The 22,970-nt window shown below is 39.1% G+C and overlaps 3 protein-coding genes and 1 long non-coding RNA gene across 4 annotated transcripts; 1 reads left to right on the top strand and 3 right to left on the bottom strand.

Annotated features, from left to right (window-relative positions):
- Positions 1-1,562: 1,562 nt before the first annotated feature.
- Positions 1,563-2,458, bottom strand: LOC126688649 (probable inorganic phosphate transporter 1-7). Its single transcript, XM_050383418.1, has one exon. The coding sequence runs from the start codon at positions 2,307-2,309 to the stop codon at positions 1,731-1,733; it is 579 nt and encodes a 192-aa protein (XP_050239375.1). The 5' UTR covers positions 2,310-2,458; the 3' UTR covers positions 1,563-1,730.
- A 3,555-nt stretch (positions 2,459-6,013) lies between these two features.
- Positions 6,014-12,661, bottom strand: LOC126690152 (low affinity inorganic phosphate transporter 2-like). The gene is given in 4 exon segments (XM_050385283.1): positions 6,014-6,109; positions 6,111-6,521; positions 9,779-10,307; positions 12,618-12,661. Coding segments are annotated over 4 exon segments (1,080 nt in total).
- LOC126688650 (uncharacterized) lies at positions 6,586-9,286 on the bottom strand. Its single transcript, XR_007644326.1, has 2 exons — positions 9,168-9,286; positions 6,586-6,702 (listed from the first exon to the last, which is right to left on the bottom strand). It is a non-coding gene; the product is annotated as an uncharacterized LOC126688650 (long non-coding RNA).
- Positions 12,662-15,401: 2,740 nt separating the features above from the next.
- On the top strand, positions 15,402-15,971 carry LOC126690153 (uncharacterized). Its single transcript, XM_050385284.1, has one exon. The coding sequence runs from the start codon at positions 15,402-15,404 to the stop codon at positions 15,969-15,971; it is 570 nt and encodes a 189-aa protein (XP_050241241.1).
- The last annotated feature ends 6,999 nt before the right edge of the window (positions 15,972-22,970 follow it).

Genomic DNA, 22,970 nt, shown 5'->3' on the forward strand with positions numbered 1-22,970 from the left:
AATATCAAACTGTGTAACTTCAAAAAAACGGAACTGCATTTGTAAATTGATATATTCCATAACATCGAAACTCACACGAAATGTCATGTTTGTTCGAAAGAGAAGAATCATCTAATTTATATTAAAAAAATAAACGCAGCGTGAATAATTTGAGGTCCACTATGTGTTCTGTACACGAAATAAAGTAAATAAATAAACATCACAAGAAATTCCTCGGATATGCTGGTATGGAATAATTTATTCAAACGCCAGTTTCATTGTAAAATATAAACTTGTCTATTGTGGATTCCATGATTATTTCCATGGATAATGAGCTGCTAAATGACGTATAATAAGCCAGGTAATAATCGTTTAAATAGCAACAGGAGAATCCCATTGGTAAAATTCACTTGCTGCATCGTTGCGGATATGGAATAAGCCAGCGAGTTGACTTTGATTAATGCCTTTGCTCCATGAATGACTATTAAAAATTAAAAATTATAAAATCCAAAATTTCAATCTCATTTTTCTGAAATATAATATATAGACGACCTTCAGATATTCATTATCGAAATGATTACTACTACTCTTTAGATTCTGTAGTGTGTTCGTACCGTGTGCTGCTCTTTTTCTGCAATTTAGTGATGAAGTCAAAGCAAATGTTTTATTTGCATCTCTTGGTAAGTGGTGATTGGTCATTGTAGTACATACACGACAGTATATGGTAAGGCAATGAATAACTGCCTTAAGATTTTATGTTTCATACATTTTATGGATAGTTGAGGATATTTAAGATTTAATTCTTCATTTTTTTTTTGAACTTAAGTTTGATTTCTATTTTTTATTAAGTAATTTAAAGTTTCATCTTTATATAAAATAGTTTTCCCGTGTATCGCACGGGTTAGCGACTAGTGTTTATATATATATAAAACAACCAGGAAGCAGATATAGTGTTATGACACATTATTTTATTTATTTATTTTTATCAAGCACATTATTTAATTCAAATTAAACAAAAAAAAGATTAATTATAATTAAGAATCCATAATCACGTGTAGTCGAAACTTAATTCACGCAAGTGTATGTTAACTGTCAAAAATATTTTCATGATATCTTTCAGTCCCGTAGATAGATAAGAGCTCATGAAGTGTCTTTTAATCGTTGTGACTTCAAGATCAATTTCATGCAACATAATTGGAAATTAAGCTATAAAAGTTATAGTTTTACCCCTATGATGTGATATGATGATGATAATACAATGAGGTTAAATGAAAGTTGCAAAATATAATGTCTACAATCCCCTTCACACATAAATTATAATTGTAACAAAATTGGACAATTGAATTTTCAAGGTACGTACAATGAAACAAGCCTTTAAGAAAAGCCAGTTCAAATAGTGTTTATTTAACAAATACACTTGTTCGTAACAAACCCACACCCCCCCCCCCCCCCCCCCCCGGGGGCCCCCTTCCCTCCTCAACAAAGCAACAAATTGCACACATAAATATATTGGATTATCATCCAACGCAGAAAACTAAAATTGCAATATGGAAGGGCAAAAATATTGTACAATTTCTATCACATTGATAATAAATATCACCATGGATAAAATTATTGAAATTCACTATTATTTGAAAGTTGGGAGTACAAGCATTCAAAAAAAAAAAAAAAAAAAAAAAAAAAAAAGGTTGGGAGTGCTACCTTATTTATACTTAACGGCATAATTTGTATTTAAGTCTTTACTATTAGTACTACGCAGTCTCTCCCATTTCTTCTTCGTTCTCCCCTGTTAACTCCTCAAGTGATTTCCCTTTGGATTCAGGCACCAATAAGGTAAACAATACCCCCGCTAAATTGACCCCTGCGAGGATAAGAAGTGTCTTTTTAATTCCAATACCGGGTGGATATCCTTTATCATCCTTTGTGCGAACCGGGTCTTCAGAATCATATGAGAACCCCAATGAACCAGCAATTGCTCCAATCTTCCCAGTTGCAGCTGATATTCCATGACAAGTAGACCTTAGCCTTGCAGGGAAGATTTCTGCTGGCACAATAAATGTTGTGGTATTTGGTCCAAAGTTGGCAAAGAAAAAGGTGAATGCATATAGCACCACGAACCCAATACGATTTTTTGACAATGTCCAGTGTTTATAAGGAATAGCAATTCCAAACATGAAGACAGACATGAAGAAGAAACCCATTATCTGGATTGCAAACCGTCCTATATGGTCAATGAAGGCCACCGTAAACCAATACCCCGGCACAGTACCGCACAGTGCTATTAGTGTTTGTGCCCTTGCAATCTTGTAAACCTCTTCAATAGCGCTCATGTTCTTTGCTGGAGGAAGCCAATTAACTGCCGTGAAGATATTCTTCTGGAAAAGGTTCTGACTATAGTAACCGACGTCCACCAAGAACCAACAAACAGCTGTTCCAAGCAAGTGAAGCCCATGGCGTTTTGCAACAGGAGAATCCAATTGGTAAAATTCACTTGCTGCATCGTTGCGGATATGGAATAAGCCAGCGAGTTGACTTTGATTAATGCCTTTGCTCCATGAATGACTATTAAAAATTAAAAATTATAAAATCCAAAATTTCAATCTCATTTTTCTGAAATATAATATATAGACGACCTTCAGATATTCATTATCGAAATGATTACTACTACTTGAGCGGCTATTAGATTTCGTTTAGATGAATTAAAGCGTGATTGACTCTTTTTTTTTTTTTTTTTTTGTGAGAAAGGATTGACAATTTGATTATTCGTTTGTGAGGCAATATAGTACAATTATAAGCTACTGTGATTGTAGTAATTATACAATATACTGGAAGTATATAATTTTGTACAATCATCATAATTAAGGAGTGATACCATATATTAGATGTATAAATATATTGTAAATTAGACCATACTATTACTATACACCAAACATATCATATAGTATATGTATATTAGTTTGTAACTCTTTGAATATGTACAGATGCACTTTAAAAAAAAATTATATAAATATATATATATATATTTTTTTTTTTTTTTTGCTTTTAATGCTATTAATATTATGAATATGTTGCTTCTTAAAAGCCCAACATTCAGTACCATAGAGCATGGTTAGCTTAGTTGTACAACAGTATTATAAAGCTTTTTAATTAATAGCCTGTTTGGATGTTTAAAAAATGAGGAAGAGTAGAGTAGAGAGAAGGAGAGTAATTCAATTTTCTTATTTGGAAGTTTTTTAAGGAATGAAGGGGAGGGGTTTCAACTACCTCTAACCCCTTATTTTTAATTCCCCCAAATTGGAGAGATTTGGAGGGAGAGTAAAGTAAAGTAGATAAATTATTGACCAAATGAATTCCCCAATTTACCCTTTCTCAAGATTTCTCTTTTTCACTTTTTTTTTCATAATTCAGAAATTTTATTTTTTTTCTTCAAAATTTTCAATTTTGAGTAATTTGATGCTTTTGGCTTGAGGTTTTTTTTTTTTTTTTTTTTTTTTTTTTCTCCCTCGCTTTTTTCCAATCTCTGCCGTTGTATTCCCATGGCGGCGAGGACAATGGTGACCACCGCCGGAGCCGCGGTTTTGCTCTACTACATGCTCAACTGAAGGCTGGCGACATCGTCGTTGGCGCCGAAGGTCGATGAAGACGGGGGTGATAGGAGGAGCAACAGCGGAGATTTGTTGAGATAGAGTAGAAAGAGAATTGCTTGGAGGCCAGCTCAGGCTCCGACGACACTCTTTGAGTCGATCACGACGTTGTTGAAGATGCTCCGATTCACGTACTCGAAGTCTCTGGGCAAGTGGCCGATCAATGATTTGGCGTTCGGCATTAACTATTTCATGCGGAGGCAGGTGTGTTCTTAGGATTTTTTGAGAAAATTTTGACTTTGTTGCGGTGGTTTTATCGTAATTTTGTAGATTCTGCTTGGTTAGAACTGTCTGCTAGGTTTTTCTTTTTCTTTTTTTTCAATGTTGAGTAATTTGATGTCTTGGTGTGAAAGCATGGTTGTTGAAGATTGGGCCTCTTATTTTTGGCCATTGGGTTTGGAGTTTTACTCTTTTTTTAGTTTTTAGGTATATACTTTATTTCACATTAAAAAAAAAAAAAAGTATATACTTTTTTTTTTAATTTTATTTACGCTTCTCCAAAAAAAAAAAATCACTAACATATTCTAAAATTTGGACGAATGATAATCAAGTTCAAGACTTTACAAAACTGATAAATTAATCATAGACTAATGTTTCAAGTCCATTTTCAAAAAAGGGTAAATTTGTCTATTTAAATCAATTCCTCTCTTCTCCATCTTAATTTTTAAAACATCCAAACAAGAGGAATGCTTAATTACTCCCTTCCCCTTACTAATTTTAAAAACATCCAAACAAGGTAGAGGATAATCATTTCCTTCTACTCTCCTCCCCACTACTCGATAGGCCAAAAACAAATTGACCCATTGTGATTAATTAATTGATTAATTAGCCAAGTTTATTAATTAATCAAATTAACATACTAGCACAAACAAATCACCAATAAACTAATTATGAAGTAAAAAATAAATTTGACACGGTAATTTGTTTACAAATGGGGAAAACCTAACGGCAAAAACCCCACTGGGTGATTTTCAGATCACCACTCTCGAAATTCCACTATTATCAAAACAAGCGGTTACAAGTAAAGGAATCCCAGTACCTTATACCAACCTACAATTGAACCCTTACCCCAATACCCAATTGGATTTCTTCTGTAGTAACAATTTCCCCTTTTGATGCACGGCTCTCAAGTACGTGATTAACTAATGTGCGAATCCCAGTAGGTGACTTCAATTACCAACTAGAGAAGGTTGTTGGCTGTAAAATTCTTCAATTCATCCCAATGATGAAGATCAAGAAAATGCTTGGTCACAAAACCCTACGGTGCACAAAACCCTATGCTTTGTCTCCAGTTATAAATTGCTTGAACAAACTTTGCTCAACACTTGTGCAACTTGTGTACACTTTGACGACCCTTAAAATAATACTTTATATGTCTAGGGTTAGTAGAAAAGAAACCCCAAACACATAATCACGGATTAGAGTCAAAACAGAACTGGAATTCTGTTTTTCATAAAGTTCGACAGATACCTGTGTCGAGATGCCGTCATGCAGCTGTCGAGCCACGGGGCTAGAACAGCTTCTTAAGCTCGATGGATAGCTAGTTGTCAAGTTTTAATGAACAGAACTTCTTCAGCTTGAATCTTAGACAGACTTGCATGTCTTCAACACTTGATCTTAAAACACAATTTCTTGAAGTATTAAACACATCCTAGATCTACCCAAATACAAGTAAAGTGCATTTTGTCAAAGGATTAACTAATTACATAAAATAGTGACATATGTTCCTAACAAGTGAATCATATATGTCCTAACACTACTCTTCTCCCCTCCACTCCCCTCTACTCTCCTCCCTCTCTAAACTTCCAAACAGGTCATAATTTAATAGGTATTCTACATACGATTGCACAATTCTCCCAATGTACTTCTCTACTTTATTTGCCTTGGAAAACCACATCAGTAGTATTGTCCACTCATAAAATATCTATTAAGTTAAAAGGAAAATTTCCTTATCAAATAACGAAATAAAAATGATTTGGTTCAGAAAGATAGTGTCGTACATAAATTATAATCAAAATGAAAATGGACAGCTGATCAAAATGAAAATTACAGGTAGTGTTTATTAAACAAATACACTTGTTCATTTCCCCCCAAACAACGCAACAAATTGCACTCATAAATATTTAACTTTTTTTTTTTTTTTTGGAACTTGAAAAGTTTAACTTAAACATATTGGATTATAATCCAACTTAGAAAACTAAAATTACAATCTAGATGGACAATAATATTGTAATCCTTTCTCTCACATGAAATATTTTTGGAGCATAAAACATTAACTTAAACTCACAATTATTATGTGAAAGTTGAGAGTACAACATTATTATACTTCTAGAATAATTTTTAATTAAGTCTTTATTATTATTATTATTATTGATTATATATTATTAGTATTACGCAGTAATGGTCTCTTCCCTATCTTCATCGATCTCCCCTGTCAACTCCTCAAGCGATTTCCCTTTGGATTCAGGCACCAATAAGGTAAAAAAATACACCTGCTACATTGATCCCTGCGAGTATAAGAAGTGTATTTTGCATTCCAATACCAGCTGGGTACCCTGCATCATCTGAAGTTTTGTTTTTGCTTTCAGAAGCATATGAGAACCCCAATGAACCAGCAATTGCTCGAATCTTCCCAGTTGCAGCCGATATTCCATGACAAGTAGACCTTAGCTTTGCGGGGAAGATTTCCGCCGGCACAATAAATGTTGTAGTATTTGGTCCAAAGTTGGAAAAGAAAAAGGTGAATGCATACAACACCACGAACCCAATCTTATTTTTCGTATTTGTCCAGTGAGTACAAGGAATAGCAAGTGCAAACATGAAGATAGACATGAAGGAGAACCCCATCAATTGGATTGCAAACCGTCCTATATGATCAATGAAGTGTTGGGAAAAATTCTATATTACTGTGAATAAATTTTAGCAAGCACAGCGGAAGTACAACCACACAAAAATACAAAGATTTACGTAGAAACCCTTTCTCCTTGAAGGGAAAAACCACGGGACAAACTCTGAATAATTTCACTATATAAAATAGAGATTACAACACTTAGAGATACAACTTGAGTAAAAAAAAAAACTCTCTTTTTCTTTTCTCACTGCTCTCTTCCTCATTGTGTATTTTCTCTTACTCTCTCTATTTTTCTCTTCTCTCTTGCTTGCTCTCACTCACGCAGCTCTTCAAGACTGCACTAGTCCTCACCTCCCTATGGGACTTCACTTCTTCAGCCCCTCTGCCCAAATGGCCGAATGGCCTCTACCCTTTTATTTCTTTCACCTTTTCTTCTTTTCTCCCTTTCACACTCTTCACATCAAGTCACATTAAATACAAGCCACTTATCTTGACTTTGCTTCAACCATTTTCTTTTCTTCAGCTCTTCCTTAGCCGAATCACCCTTGCCTTTTGCTTCTTTCTTTTCTTTCTTCCTTCCAACGTGTCTCACAAGTTTAATATCACATAATCATTTATGTGGCTTGACTTTTGTACATCCCTTCATAAATGTTGATGGACTTTTGTACATAATTATAGAGGAAAAGATGAACCCAATTTCTTCTCTTTCGGACAAGCTCCTCCAGCAAGTTCAATTTGCTTTGTTGACTTCTTGCCAATTTTTCTACAAGCTCATTTAATGAGCTAAGACAAAGTGTGGGCTGGAACATGGTGCAGCGCACCCAACAATCTCCCCCTCCAGCCCACTACGGAGGAGATCTTCGATTCAACTCTTCAGTTAGAATTCATTCCGGCCAAGTCAACACCAGACTCAACCTTCTTTGTTATCTTCACTAACACTGAGAAAATTTCATCAAAATTAATTCCTTTCATTCTCAAAGAATTTATTTCACTTTGGATATCCTTAATCCAATTTCTTGGCTCCCCCTGCTCAAGACCTTCACAATCTTTCACTTCATCATTCTTCCTAGCATCATGATATTTTTCATCAAATATCACTTCCTCATTTAAATCACTTTCAGGTAGAGAGAATTTTACTCTCTTAGTTGCAACACCATTACTATCAACTCTCAACTGTTGAGTTTTCTCAAAAACTTTGGCTGCATTGGACTTTTTCTTACAAGTCCTCACATGAGTCCTGTACATACCGCAACAAGCACGTCCTCTTGCAATAACCAATAATCCTTTAGAAAGTTTCCATCTTCCATTGCCAAGATGGTTACTATAACCCGCTCGATCCAAAACCAATGTAGACAACACATTCATCCTTAAATCTGGAACATGTCGCACATCCTTCAATATCAACGTGCAACCAACATTTGTCTTGATGCATACATCACCAATTCCCACAATTTTTGAATAACTGGAGTTACCCATCTTCAAAACACCAAAGTCGCCTGCTTTGTATGTGGTGAACAACCTTTTTGTGAGGATAACATGGTGGGAAGCTGCTGAATCAACAACCCACTCAACATCATTTTTAGCAACATGCTTACATTTTTGCTCTTCAAGAGAGAGCATCAAAACATCCTCATGGAACACAACTACTGCAGTATTCTTCTCATCATCATTCTTTTCATCTTTCTCTTCAGTTTGTTCTTTATTCCAATGCCAGCAGTTTCTTTTTATGTGACCCTTTTTCCCACAATGGAAACATTCTCTCATCTCTTTAAACTGAGATCTACCTTTTGACTGTGACCTATCATTAGATTTAGCTTGATCATCAAGCCCTCTGCTTCTATTTCTACCCCTGTTCTCCATGACAAGAGCTTGATCTTGTGCATTGTTTAAACCAGCATCTCTTCTGCGAACCTCCTCACTTAGAATCAAATCTCGAATATCATCATATTTGAGTTTGCTCTTCCCTGCAAAATTGCTCACTGCCATTCTCATGGCCTCCCAACTATTTGGCAAAGAAGCCAAAACAATTAATGCACGGATCTCATCATCAAAATCAATCTCCACAGAGGACAATTGATTTGTGATGGTGTTAAACTCATTCAGATGCTGAGCCATAGGAGTACCATCCACCATCTTCAGATTAAACAACTTTTTCATCAGATGCACCTTATTGTTAGCCGAAGGCTTTTCATACATGCTAGACAAAGCCTTCATAAGATCCACTGTGGTCTTTTCCTTCATAACGTTGTGTGCAACTGATCTTGTTAGAGTTAATCGTATAACTCCTAGCACCTGTCTATCAAGAAGAATCCATTCTTCTTCTTCCATACTATCTGGTTTCCTTCCCGAAAGAGGAAGATGTAATTTCTTCTCATACAAATAATCTTCGATCTGCATCTTCCAATAGCCAAAGTCTGTGCCGTCAAACTTCTCGATTCCTGACGTCTTTCTTCTTCTCCGGCCATTGCTCCCAGTCAAACCTACGCTCTGATACCACTTGTTGGGAAAAATTCTATATTACTGTGAATAAATTTTAGCAAGCACAGCGGAAGTACAACCACACAAAAACACAAAGATTTACGTGGAAACCCTTTCTCCTTGAAGGGAAAAACCACGGGACAAACTCCGAATAATTTCACTATATAAAATAGATATTACAACACTTAGAGATACAACTTAAGTAAAAAAAAAACTCTCTTTTTCTTTTCACTCACTGCTCTCTTCCTCACTGTGTATTTTCTCTTACTCTCTCTATTTTTCTCTTCTCTCTTGCTTGCTCTCACTCACGCAGCTCTTCAAGACTGCACTAGTCCTCACCTCCCTATGGGACTTCACTTCTTCAGCCCCTCTGCCCAAATGGCCGAATGGCCTCTACCCTTTTATTTCTTTCACCTTTTCTTCTTTTCTCCCTTTCACACTCTTCACATCAAGTCACATTAAATACAAGCCACTTATCTTGACTTTGCTTCAACCATTTTCTTTTCTTCAGCTCTTCCTTAAGCCGAATCACCCTTGCCTTTTGCTTCTTTCTTTTCTTTCTTCCTTCCAACGTGTCTCACAAGTTTAATATCACATAATCATTTATGTGACTTGACTTTTGTACATCCCTTCATAAATGTTGATGGACTTTTGTACATAATTATAGAGGAAAAGATGAACCCAATTTCTTCTCTTTCGGACAAGCTCCTCCAGCAAGTTCAATTTGCTTTGTTGACTTCTTGCCAATTTTTCTACAAGCTCATTTAATGAGCTAAGACAAAGTGTGGGCTGGAACATGGTGCAGCGCACCCAACATGAAGAGCACCGTAAACCAATACCCCGGCACAGTACCGCACAGTGCTATTAGCGTTTGTGCCTTTGAAATCTTGAAAACCTCTTCAATAGCGCTCATATTTTTTGATGGAGGAAGCCAACCAACTAAGGAGAGGACATTCTTCTGGAAAAGGTTTTGACTATAATAACCAACGTCCACCAAGCACCAACACATAGCAGTTCCAACCAAGTGAAGCCCATGCCGTTTCGCAAATTCGCTCGAGAATAAGCCATAGGAATCCTGAGTTCCCATCTCTATCTTGTCCTTTTCTGGTTCGAGCTCTACTTGTAGTACCTTAGACATGTCTGCTGCGGCCTGTTTTGCATTCCTGGCAACCAAGGCTGTATAATGAGCTGTCTCGGGCATTTTCATACGCCAGTAGTATGTAAGGGCGGCAGGGATGGCTCCAACCATCAAAATTATTCGCCAAACATAATCAGCTTGTTGTGGCACATAAGTAAGTGGCTTAACAAGGTACCTGTCAGCCGGGTATGTTTTTTCGAAGATGCTTGCAACGTTTCTTCATTGTAATTCTGCTAAACATTGAATATAATTTCTATCTTTTCATTCAAATTATAATAATAATAAATGCCATAGATATTGCTCTACTTTCCACCATCTATTATAGTGAACTGCGACAATTTTGATTTTAAACATACTTCTGCTTCTTGTATTGATAGAAACGCCACTTTTATGTTCTTATGTCAAGTATCGATTCCTCCTAACTTCTCATTAATTCTCACCATATGCTGTGCGGCAAAGAGATGCAATGGATTTACCAATGTAAATGGTGATTGTAGCTATGTATTGAAGGTATAGATGAAATTTTTTTTTTTTTTTTTTTTTTTTAAGGTACAGATGAGTTGGCCTTGGAAAAGCACTCAATTTTTCGTTTTGTGCATGATTTGTTTTTATTTTTATCTTTCATATACTTAAAAAACACTAACTTTTCTTCTTTGTTTTTATTTTTATTTTTGTTTTGGTTTTGCTTAGTAGTTAAAAAGGCAATTTGAGAATGAAAAAGGCAATTTCGTGATTGTGGCCATTGTACAATACTTTGTCAAATGTGCCGTTATAAATTTGGATAGTTTATAATTTGTGAATTTGGTGCTTTTTATATAAATTAGTGTATAATCTCGTGCATATGCACGTGTACAATTAAAAACAATTACAATTATATAGTTCAAATTATACAATTTTTTTATAAGATGTTTAAATTATACGTGGTATTAATTTACACCTTTTTTAAATCATACATTTCTAAAAATATGTAATGATTTCTCACTATATATATACACACACACTAGTGTATAATTCATGCATATGCACAGTACAATTAAAAACAATACAATTACATATATATATATATATATATAGATTCAAATTATAACTTGTTTAAGTCATAGACATATACATGAGTTTTTTACTCTTTCTTTCTTCTTTATTTATTTTATTTTATTTTATTTTATTGTATTTTATTTTTTAGATATACACATGAGTTTACTCTTTTTTATTGGTTTTTTTTATTGTTTATTTATATTAGACTCTTCATCTTTTGTACAACATTAACTCATCTAGAAATTAAAAAATATATATAGAAAGGACACGTGGCGAAAAATTATACTACAATTAGAATCCAATTTGAAATCTAATTGGACTTTCTCTTAACTTTACCTATTAATATATATATATATATATATGGTGTAGTAATTTTATGTCAATACAAATTTAATGATTATTATATAAACTAGTATGTAACCCTATGCTTACGCACAAAAATGATGATTTATAGTGGTTCTATTGATATTAGTTTAGGTTATTAACTATATAGGACATTAGTTCAATTAGGACATTTGGATGTACTAAAATGATTTTCCCTTACAACTTTAATGATATTGGTTATGCCAATTTTCTCATTACACTATTGTTATGTATATAATTTCGAAAATTACTATTGGACACTATATATACAATATTGATTCACTATCATTATCCGTGAAATTCTACTAAATACAACACAAAATAAAAGAAAAAATTAGTGCAATAGTGTTAGGACATATGTGGATATTGTTAGAGACATATATTATGTAAATTGGCTAAATCTTTGACAAAACGCACTTTACTTGTAATTGGGTAGATTTAGGATAGGTTTAGTACTTCAAGGAACAAGAATTCAAGGTTAGTATTGAAGCTATGAAAATCTGTCCAAGAAACAAGTGAAGAAGTGTTGTTCATTAAAGCTCGATAGTTTAATATCCATCGAGATTTAATGCTGATGTTCGACTACTCGACAGAAGCTGTATCTATCGAGAATTATGAAATTCAAAATTCCAAATATGATTTCATGCATATTAAAGTGTATTTGTGTAGGGTTTCTTTTCTCACAACCCTAGACATATATAAGGATTATTTTAAGGGCCGTGTCAAGTGATGCAAGGTAATGCAACTTGATGCAAAGTCATTGTGCATGCAAATTGTGACTGGAGATAAAATTTGCCCGAGTTCATCCTATTCCTTGTAGAAGCTGCTGCGTCTTTGCGCCAAGGGTTTTGTAACCAAAGAGCTTCTTGATCTTCATCGTTGAATGAACTAAAGAACTATGCAACCAATATCTTCCTCAAGTTAGTGTGTTAGTAACATACTAGAATCTGTGCAACGATTGGTTAGTCACGTACTGGAAGCCGTGCATTGAAAGGAGAGACTGTCACTACATTACAAGTCCAATTGGATATTAAGATAAAAGTTCAATTGTAGGTTGGTATTAGATACTAATATTCTTTTTACTTGTAACCGCTTATTTTGATGATAGTGGATTCTCAAGAGTGGTGACCTTAAATTCACCGGGTGAGGTTTTGCCTCGGTAGTTTTCCCCATTTATAAACAAATCACCTATGTCAAATTTATTTTCCGCTACATTTAACCTAGCTGGTGATTTATTTGTGCTACCATGCTTATTGCATGTAATTGAATCTAATTAATTCATTTAGTTAATTAATTGATTAATTTTACCAAATGGGTCAATACATTCTTGGCCTATCAAATAGTATCTTCAAAATTGAATGGGGATAAGTGCATGGGATTGTCTAGCTCAATTACAGTTTGTTACGTTCAAAATCTTCACATACAAAATATCTAAATAAAAATAGTATAAAAAATATACTCATTACTTCCGAAAAAAAATAAAAAATAACAGCAAAAATCTAAACAATTTAATTTATATGAAAAGTTAACAAATGCAAAAGCTAATTTTGATTCTAATCAAATATTCTCTAAGCTTTGGTTTTATATATATATATATATATATATATATATATATTACCTAGGTTTATTTACATTGGACTCCTCATTTTCTACACTAAATTAATTCACTTGGCAAAAAAATTAGATTAGATAGGACACGTGGCACAAAAATTAAACTATAATTGAAATCTAATTTTTACACTAAATTAACTCATTTGGCACAAAAATTTAAAAACATGGATTAGAAGAGACACATGACGCAAAATTAGATTCTAATTGAATTCTAATTTAAAATCTAATTGGATTTTCTCTCAGTTTTGCCTATTAATATATATATATATATATATATATAAATGCTTTTTTATATAAATCTAAATATAAAGTTGAGAAAAAATTCAATTAGATTCTAAAATTGAAGTATAATTTTGTGCATGTGTCAAATCAATTTCTTAATTTGGTGCGTATTTATCCCTCATTGTAACAATCGAGGATTTTTTTTAATTTTATATTAAATTTCACGCCACTTTCAATAAGAATTATTTATTTTTAAATATAAGAATATAATAGCATATTTAATTATTATTTTTATTATAAAACAACTAGAAAACTCCTTTTTTTTTCTTTTTTAAAAAGAACCTTCTCATCAAAAAGATGGAGTATTATTTTGAATTTGAATTGAGTAAGATAACTCAAGAATAAAATATTTTTAAAAATATAATAAAAAATTATAATTATAATTATAATTAATATAACTAATAATTTAGGGAAAAAATTTTAAAAAATTGTTAGCCTCTAAAATTTGAACTCTTATGTTTTTATTTTTCAATGCCCCACCAAGAATAAAAATATAATGATCAAAACTATTGTTTATAAAACTGTCTCTAAAACATAACATAAAGACCAAAGTCATAAAGTAGACATAATAATAAAAAAAAATAATAATAATACAACAAAGACCAACTATGGTAGTCCAAAAATCCAAAAAAAAAAAAAAACAAACAAACAAACAAACAAAATAAAATTTGAAAATTTTCAAAAAAAAAATTGAAATAGTAATATATATATTAATAAATAAAACTTAGAGAAAGTTCAATTAGAAATTGAAATTAGAATCCAATTTTGTGCTATACGGCACCTAGCGTCCAGGTTCATTTGGGCCTTGGGCCATGAATTAATGATATGGGTCGGGGGTCCAACTTTCTCACCAATAAAAGCCCCGGCCCAAGCCCACAATAACTACTAGTCTAAACTGGGTGTTGTCCGGGTACTTGGAAAGCAGACAACAAACGCCCCGCTCGCATGCTACCCGGGAAACCATTTCCGAGCTCTATACACGTGCCCGGTCACATCGCCATTCAAGTGCTCGGCAAAACCTTAGGCAACTCCGCTGCCAAACACATTTGCTGCAGTGGGAACCGTTCCCAAAGCCACTCATACCTAAAAATCCACTTAAGTTTATCGACATTGGACCTTTTTTTGCACTAAAGGAGAAGATAATGATGATCACCCCATTAACAAGAGCTATAAATAGGAGAAACGGATGAATGGAAAGGGGATGGAATTTTGGGAAAAGAAAGGAGGGAGAAAGAGAGGATTTGAGAAGAAGAAAACGTAGAGAAAGAGAGGGAAGTACTCCCATTGGGTCCCTAAGCCTAGAACAACCCAAGGTAGGATACCCAGACCCACACACACAAATAGATTTTGAGCCCAAATAGCGGTTTGGCCTAGCAAGCCCGTCTTTGGAGCCTACAATTGGCGCCCACTGTGGGGCTCTCCTACGACGCCATGGTTCTAGAGGGACTCGAGCTCGGGAAAAATGTCTGAAAGACATTGGGGGGACCATGCGGAAACCGGATCCATAGGGTCTTTTCGGGGGTCAAGTTGGCGAGAGCGCAGACAGAAAGAACAAGAAGATAGGGAGTACGACCAACGAGAAGAAATGTCCGGCACAGGAAAGGGGTCGTACCAAACCCAACGGACGGTTTCTGGTGCTACGGGACGTAGGCAAAGGGAGGAACGGGATAAAGAGCTTGAACGACTGTGCAGACTAGTCAGGGGTTTGGAGCTGGAGGTGAGAGGTAGGCGCTTGAGAGGAGACAGAAATGACCGGCAACAGGAGGTTGGAATTGGGGGAAATAGATACGGAGAAGGATCTAATTAGTCCAGACCTCGATTATGGCGAAGTCGTTCACATTCCCGAGAATTCCATTAGTACTGAGACCGTTCACATTCAAGAGGGTCTCGACGAAATAGGAACTGGTCTCCCTCCCGAGAATCGGGGTAACGCCAAGACCGTTCACATTCTCAGGAAAATCAAGTTAGAGACTCGCTCTCCCCGGAAGAAAGGCGACCTCAGAATGCTACCATGGATGCCATGAGTCACGCTTTGCGAAAAGTAGCTCAGTCCCCGTTTTCGAACAAAATCGTGCGAGCCGAGATGCCAAACAGGTTTACCCGTCCACCGTTCAACTGCTATGACGGGAAGACTGATCCGGTAGAACACGTCAGCTATTATATTCAAATGATGTCTTTGCATACTCATAATGATGCGCTGATGTGCAAGGTATTTACTTCGAGTCTGGGACTAACTACTTTAAGGCGGTTTAACAGGTTACAAAAAGGATCTATACGTAGTTTCTACGAGCTAATTCAGGAGTTCGGCGTTCAGTTTGTGACGTGCAACCAAGTACCTCAGCCAGTAGACGCGCTTCTTTCAATGAAAATGAGGGCGGGAGAGACCCTCTGTAGTTACGCCAGCCGGTATTGGGAGCTATACAATGAGATAGGTGGGGATAATGAAAGGGTCGTAGCAAACACTTTTAGGATGGGGTTGCCTGAGGATTCCAGGCTACGAGAGTCGTTGACCAAGAAGCCTCCCGAAGGCATGCGGCAGCTTATGAGACACATCGAGGAATATAAACGATTAGAGGATGACCGGCTGTAGAGCAAAGGTAAGGCGCCAATGATGAATCATCCCCGGCAGATTAGTTTCCTGTTCAGGCCTCGGGAGGGTCTGACGATTCAAGAGCCGGCCGCACAAATGGGAGAAGTGAATGTAACGTTTAAGGAACCGGTACACAAGATTCTTGACCAGATCAAACACAAGCCATATTTTTGATGGTCGAATAAGATGGGAGGGGACCCATCTAGGAGGAATCAAAATCTATACTGCACTTATCACCGAGACAAAGGTCATACTACCGAACAATGCCGGGTATTAAAGGATCACCTCGAGCAATTAGTCAAGGCCAGGCACTTAAAGGATTTCGTGCTAGACTCGGGGGACAGAGTCGTAGGGCAAGATACTCGACAAAGGGGGAACCCTCTCCCACCCCTTGTAGGGGTGATTGAAGTAATCCATGTTTCCCCGAAGAAGCTCATTGCAGGAAGAAGGAAACGAGTGTTGACAGTAGTACCGGTAGAGGGTAACCCGAATCTACAGTCGTCGGGTAAGAAGATGAAGTTTGTACGAGAGCCCATCTCATTCGACGATGACGATTTGGAGGGGACGATCCAACCACATGATGACGCATTAGTGGTCACGGCCCGGATAAGCGGCTTCTTAGTAAAAAGGGTGATGATAGACCAGGGAAGCGGGACCGACGTAATGTGCCCTGATCTATTCAAGGGACTCGGGCTAAGGAAGGAGGACTTGATGAAGCACACTTCACCTTTGGTTGGGTTCGACAGCAAAGTAGTGATTCCTGAGGAGCAAATTTCTCTTCCCGTGATTATGGGAGGGAAAGAGGTGGCAGTGACATTCAGAATAGTAAGTTCATTTTCCCCGTATACTGCCATTCTGGGAAGACCGTGGATCCATTCAATGAGGGCTGTCCCATCAACACTACATGTAAAGATTAAGTTCCCAACCGAGCAAGGTGTCACCGTGATAAGAGGAGACGAGCAAGCGGCCAAACAGTGTTTTACCGCCGTAGTGAATTGGAAGCGGGGGAATCAGGTCAGTCAGGGAGAAATCACCGGACAACTGGTAAGAGACGAGGGGACTGGGCGGTCTGGACAGGAGCATGTTGAACGAGAAGATGCGTCCCAAAAAAACCCTTTATAGCAATCAAAGGGGCCCGAAGTAGGAATGGGGGCTGGCTGCGCTGAGGAGTTAGTAAAGGTAAAAATACTACCGAACACTAATAAATATTTTCAGGTTGGAGCAAGCATGAGTAATGATGAAAGAGTCCAAGTATTACTGTTTCTAATTCAAAACATGGATGTTTTCGCTTGGAACCCTTATGAAGTTCTCGGGGTTGATCCCGGGTTTATCGTCCATAAGCTTAACGTAGACCCCTCATATCCCCCAAAGAAGCAGAAGCCGAGAAGGTCAGCCAAAGACCATGTTGAGGTGGTAAGGCAGGAGGTAGAGAAGCTGAAGGAGGCAGGAGCAATAAGGGAGACCTTTTTCCTGGAATGGCTGGCAAATACTGTGGTTGTCCGGAAGAAGAACGGCAAGTGAAGGGTTTGTATGGATTTCACTAATTTGAACCAAGCATGCCCAAAGGACCCATTCCCCATTCCAAAGATTGATCAATTAGTGGACGCCACTTACAGGCACCCGAGGATGAGTTTCCTGGATACTTTTCAAGGGTACCATCAGATTGCCCTGGCCGGTGAAAACCAGGAGAAAAAGGTGTTCATATCCCCCGATGCTAATTATCATTACACCGTGATGCCTTTTGGGCTAAAGACTGCCGAGGCGACATACCAGCAGATGATGACGAGGATGTTTCGGGATAAAATTGGGCATATGCTCAAAGTGTATATTGACGACATGGTGGTAAAAAGAAAGCAAGAGGCACGGCATGTAGAGGATCTCCGGGGGGTGTTTAAGGTGTTACAGAAGCATAAATTGCGTCTTAATGCAACAAAATGTGCCTTTGAAGTGGGGGCAGGCAAATTTTTGGGGTACTTAATCACCAGCCGGGGGATAGAGGTCAATCCTGACTAGATAGAGGCCGTGAAGCATCTCCAATCGCCGAGCAATCCGAAAGAAGTACAAGTGTTGACTGGGATGCTGGCCGCTCTTAACCGGTTCATCTCAAAATTTTCAGATCGCTGCCGTCCATTTTATCAGCTTTTGAAGAAGTGGAAGGGATTTCGGTGGGATGATGAATGTGAAAAGACTTTCCAGAACCTCAAGGAGTACTTAGTGTGGGCGCCGATGTTGAGTGCACCAGAGCCCGAAGAGGAACTGTTCATGTACCTCTCGGTATCTGACCATGCTATGAGTGTTGTGCTTTTAAGAGATTGGGGAGTACAACAGCCCGTGTATTATATTAGCAAGACCCTAGTCGAGGTCGAGACCAGGTATTTGCCCTTGGAGAAATTGGTGCTGGCCCTAATGCATGCCACCAGGAAATTGCCTTAGTACTTTCAAGCTCATATCGTATATATGCTGACCGAACATCCCCTACAGTCATTATTGAAAAGATCTTATTTCACGGGGTGAATAGCTAAATGGGGGACACAGCTTAGGGCATTCGATGTGAGATATAAGTCGAGAAGTTCAGTAAAGGGGCAGGTATTAGCTGATTTTGTAGCAGAATTCTCTCCTAAAGGGGAGATGGTCTGTTAGTTGGAACACCACCCATGGAAGGTACATGTGGATGGGGTTTCCAGCGCCAAAGAGGCCGGAGCCGGGATAGTCATAATTACTCCGGAGGGAATTCTCTTGGAGCATTCGTTCAGATTGGGATTTAACACCTCCAACAACGAGGAAGAGTATGAAGCTTTGCTTGCTGGACTAAAGGCAGTCTCAAGGTTAGAAGACCGAGATGTAGAAGTTTATTCGGATTCAAGGCTCATAGTCAACCAAGTGCAGGGGAGTTTTGAGGCTCGAGATCCTCGGATGAAAGCATACGTAGACTTGGGGAAGTAGGTCATAGGCAGCTTTTGTACGATGAAGGTGATTCAAGTGGTCCGAGCACAGAACAGACATGCTGACTCTCTCGCCACTCTGGCATCGTCAATTACCAAGGATATTCCCCAACTTATCAAAGTAGAACTCGTCCCCGAGCCTAGCATTAAGGTGACGGGAGATGAGGGGGCTACGAGAGTCGAAGTCACAGTAGTCGCAACACTTGGACCGAGCTGGATGGATCCCATCATAGATTTCTTAGCCGATGACCGAATTCCGGACGATAAGAAGGAGGCCAACAAGATCCGCAGGGTAGCTGCCCGGTATTGGTTGTCCAGATACTGGAAACTCTATCGTAGGTCATTCGGAGGACCATATCTTTTATACTTACACCCAGAGAAAGTAGGACAACTCCTGGCCGAGTTACATGAAGGGGTATGCGGCAGCCATGTAGGGGGACGGTCATTGGCACACCGGGCAATGACTCAGGGATTCTGGTAGCCCTAGATGCAGAAGGACGCCGCGGAATACGTTCGGAAGTGTGAGCAGTGTCAGAAGCACGCCCCTCTGATACACCAGCCTGCCGAGCATTTGAACCTGATTAGCAGTCCTTAGCCCTTCGCACAATGGGGGCTGGACATACTCGGGCCTTTTCCCCGAGCAATGGGCAATCGAAGATTCGTTTTGGTAGCCGTCGATTACTTCACCAAATGGGCAGAGGCAGAGGCTCTAGCCAATATCCGGGACATAGATGTGAAGAAATTTGTATGGAAGAATATAATCACCAGGTTCGGGGTTCCGGACTCCCTTATATTGGATAACGGGCTGCAGTTTAACAGCCGAGCTTTCTGTGAATTTTGCAACAATCTCAGTATCAAGAACAGATATTCTACTCTAGCGTATCCCAGGGCAATGGCCAAGCTGAGGCCGTGAATAAGGTAATCGTGAACGGCTTGAAGAGAAGGCTGGAAGGAGCGAAGGGCAACTGGGCCAAGGAACTACCCAATGTTTTGTGGGCATACCGGACAACTCCTCGGAGGTCCACGGGCGAGACCCCATTCTCTCTCACATACGGGGCTGAAGCCGTGATACCAGCCGAGGTTAACTTATGTAGTGCACGAGTTTCAGGATTCAATACGTCCTAGAATGATGGTCAGCTGATGGAGCGACTAGATTTACTTGAAGAATATCGAGATGCAACGGCTATAAGACTAGCGGAGTATCAACAAAAGCTTGCCCGGCGTTACAACCGAGATGTAAGGGTGAGAGAATTCAACGCCAGAGACCTGGTACTGAGGAGGGCAGTAGGAAGCATGCGAGATACAAACGCCGAGAAGCTAGCCCAAACTTGGGAAGGACCGTACAGAATTACAACTATTGCAGGTGTAGGGGCATATTATCTGGAAGACATGAACGAAATACCGTTGCCCCGACCTTGGAATGCTTATAATCTTAAGAAGTTTTATCATTGACCGTCCATGCACGGAAAAATGTACATTGTACTAACTCAGATGATAACGATGCAACTAGTTCGTACCAGCCCAGCCAATTCTTTTTATCACTATGTTTGGTTGAAAGACGCGGGGGAAGCTAAGGAAATTCAAGCAATTAAAAAATTTTCTAAGGACAAAAGTCTGCTTCTCGGTTCGATCCCTATCACCGAGCAGGTGGAAACCTTACTAAAAATTTTCTAAGGACAAAAGCCTGCTTCTCGGTTTGATCCCTATCACCGAGCAGGTGGAAACCTTACTAAAAATTTTCTAAGGACAGAAGTCTGCTTCTCAGTTCGATCCCTATCACCGAGCAGATGGAAACCTTACTAAAAATTTTCTAAGGACAGAAGTCTGCTTCTCGGTTCAATTCCTATCACCGAGCAGGTGGAAACCTTACTCAAAATTTTCTAAGGACGGAAGCTTGCTTCTTGGTTCGATCTCTATCATCAAGCAGGTGGAAACCTTACTCAAAATTGCCTAAGGACAGAGGCCTACTTCCCGGTTTGATCCCTATCACCGAGCAGGTGGAAACCTTACTCAGAATTTCCAAAGAGCATAATCCGACTTCTTGGTTCGATCCCTATCACCAAACGAGGGAAAACCTTATTCGAAACTCTCTAAGGGCAGAAGTATTACAAAAATATGTTATATATCAAGTCGGAAACACACCCTGTACATTAGTGATACATGCATGCCCGGAAACTTTAAAGCATGCACAAGAAGGTTAAAATATACATGTATAGTCACAAAAACGATTAAGGTAACTGATCGGCAAATAAACCTAAATCAAAACTAAGCATATTAAATCAATTACTTCATCACCAAAACCCAATGACATTAAGTTCAAATCCAGAAATTAAGTAGCTGTTTAGTAAAAAAACCAGAAAATAACTGTTTAGTTGCCACAACCCGGCGACATGGGCAAACCAACTTAAAATAAAAAGCTGTTAAATGAAAGCAAATAAAGGTAAAGTAGAACAGGTTCGGCAGTCAGGAGGAAAGATCCACAGGTTGTATTTCGGAGGTCATCTCGACGGAGTGGTGCTCGGGTACAGGAGGCTGGGGATGAACATCTCCACCATGAGGGCCGTCAGTAGAAGGGTTGCTGGTTGCTTCTGTCCCAATCATCTCCACGTGGGCATCAATCTGCTCCACCAACTCCCTCAAATTATCCGTCTCCTCCTCATCGTTTGGACCGGCTGGGTTCTAAGTGACAGAAGCAAAATCTGGAATGGGAATCTGGCCAGGGTCCCTAAGAGGAGAGTCATCGGGCACCTTTAAGGCCTGCAGAGCAGCCATCCAACCCTCCTGGAAAGATAGTTGCCGAGCTTGCATCACTACCGGCTCCACGCCCTTCTCTGCGTCAGCGAACCCCTCGTCATACCATTTACTCTCACAAGCTTCAAGGCCCGCCCGCAAATCAGCAACTTCTTCGGACAGGGTAGAGTTCAAGCTTGCTGCTTCAGCCAGCTTCACTTCTGTTTCATTCTACCGCGCCACCAACTCTGCCAATCTCTTCTCTGCCGAGGCCCGAGATTTCTCCGTAGCAGCGGCCCTCTTCTCAGCTGATTCAACAGTTTTTGTTTTCTCCTTAGCCGTTTTTATGGCCTCTTCCCTGCCAGCTTTCTCCCGATCAACCTCCTCGGTAAGGTCCTTCACCCTCTCGTTCAGGATATGGGCTAGCTGAGCAGCCTGTTAAAGACAACATTATTCACGCACGGTAACTTGAAGGAACAACGAACACGGAAAAAATAAGAATGTGCACAAAAGAAAAAATAAGAGTGCAAAGAAAGAGAACTTATCGCGATAGTGTGCCATTGGAGTCTTCTCCCCATGGACTCATCGGTCCCATCAGCAAACGCACTCACATCCTCGGGTAAAAAGAGACCGTGGACCAATCTTTGGGCAACACGGCCCCCTTCACCTTTCTCCCATGCCCGAACGCTTGCACTAGCTGGGAGGGGCGTGCCATCTAGCTCGAACGTTGGTTGCCACAGTTGCGCCGGTTTGGAGGATGAGGCCACATTTGTTCCAACCTGGGCCGGGGATTCCCGAATAATGATGCCCTAAGAAGGTTGGTGGGAAATTTGGACTTGACCCTCTCCTGGGCCGGTGGAGGATAGATCGGCAACCTTTTATCTCTTACGTTGCCGCCCGGAAGAGGGAGGAGGTGGAGGATGAGCGGGAGGAGCCGGGATACGCCCTTGAGGTGGCTGCTACTGTTGAGTGGCCTGGCTTGCCCCAGGAATGAAACGGCTGACGGTCAGGGTCCTTCTGGTCACCATGTCTTCGGGAACAAATTGTGTCCGGGAAGAGTCACTAGATTCTGCAGCTTCCTGTGCGGCTACTTGAACTGGATTCTCGGGTTCGGCTGGTACAACTTCACGCTAAACAGCCTCATGAGCACATTCCCAGAAATATCTGGATGCTACATCGGCTGATTCGTCCCTTATAGGCGCAAGTTCATCCGAACAGGTGTACCGCGGGCAGAGGTCTCGGGCTTCGCCTACAGTAAAGTTGGGAGGAAGGAAGTTGTGTGCCGAACGTCTATGTAAGAAAGGAGCGGACTATCAACAATGAGGGC

The sequence above is a fragment of the Quercus robur genome, chromosome 6 (genome assembly GCF_932294415.1).
Source record: "Quercus robur chromosome 6, dhQueRobu3.1, whole genome shotgun sequence".
NCBI lineage: Eukaryota > Viridiplantae > Streptophyta > Magnoliopsida > Fagales > Fagaceae > Quercus > Quercus robur.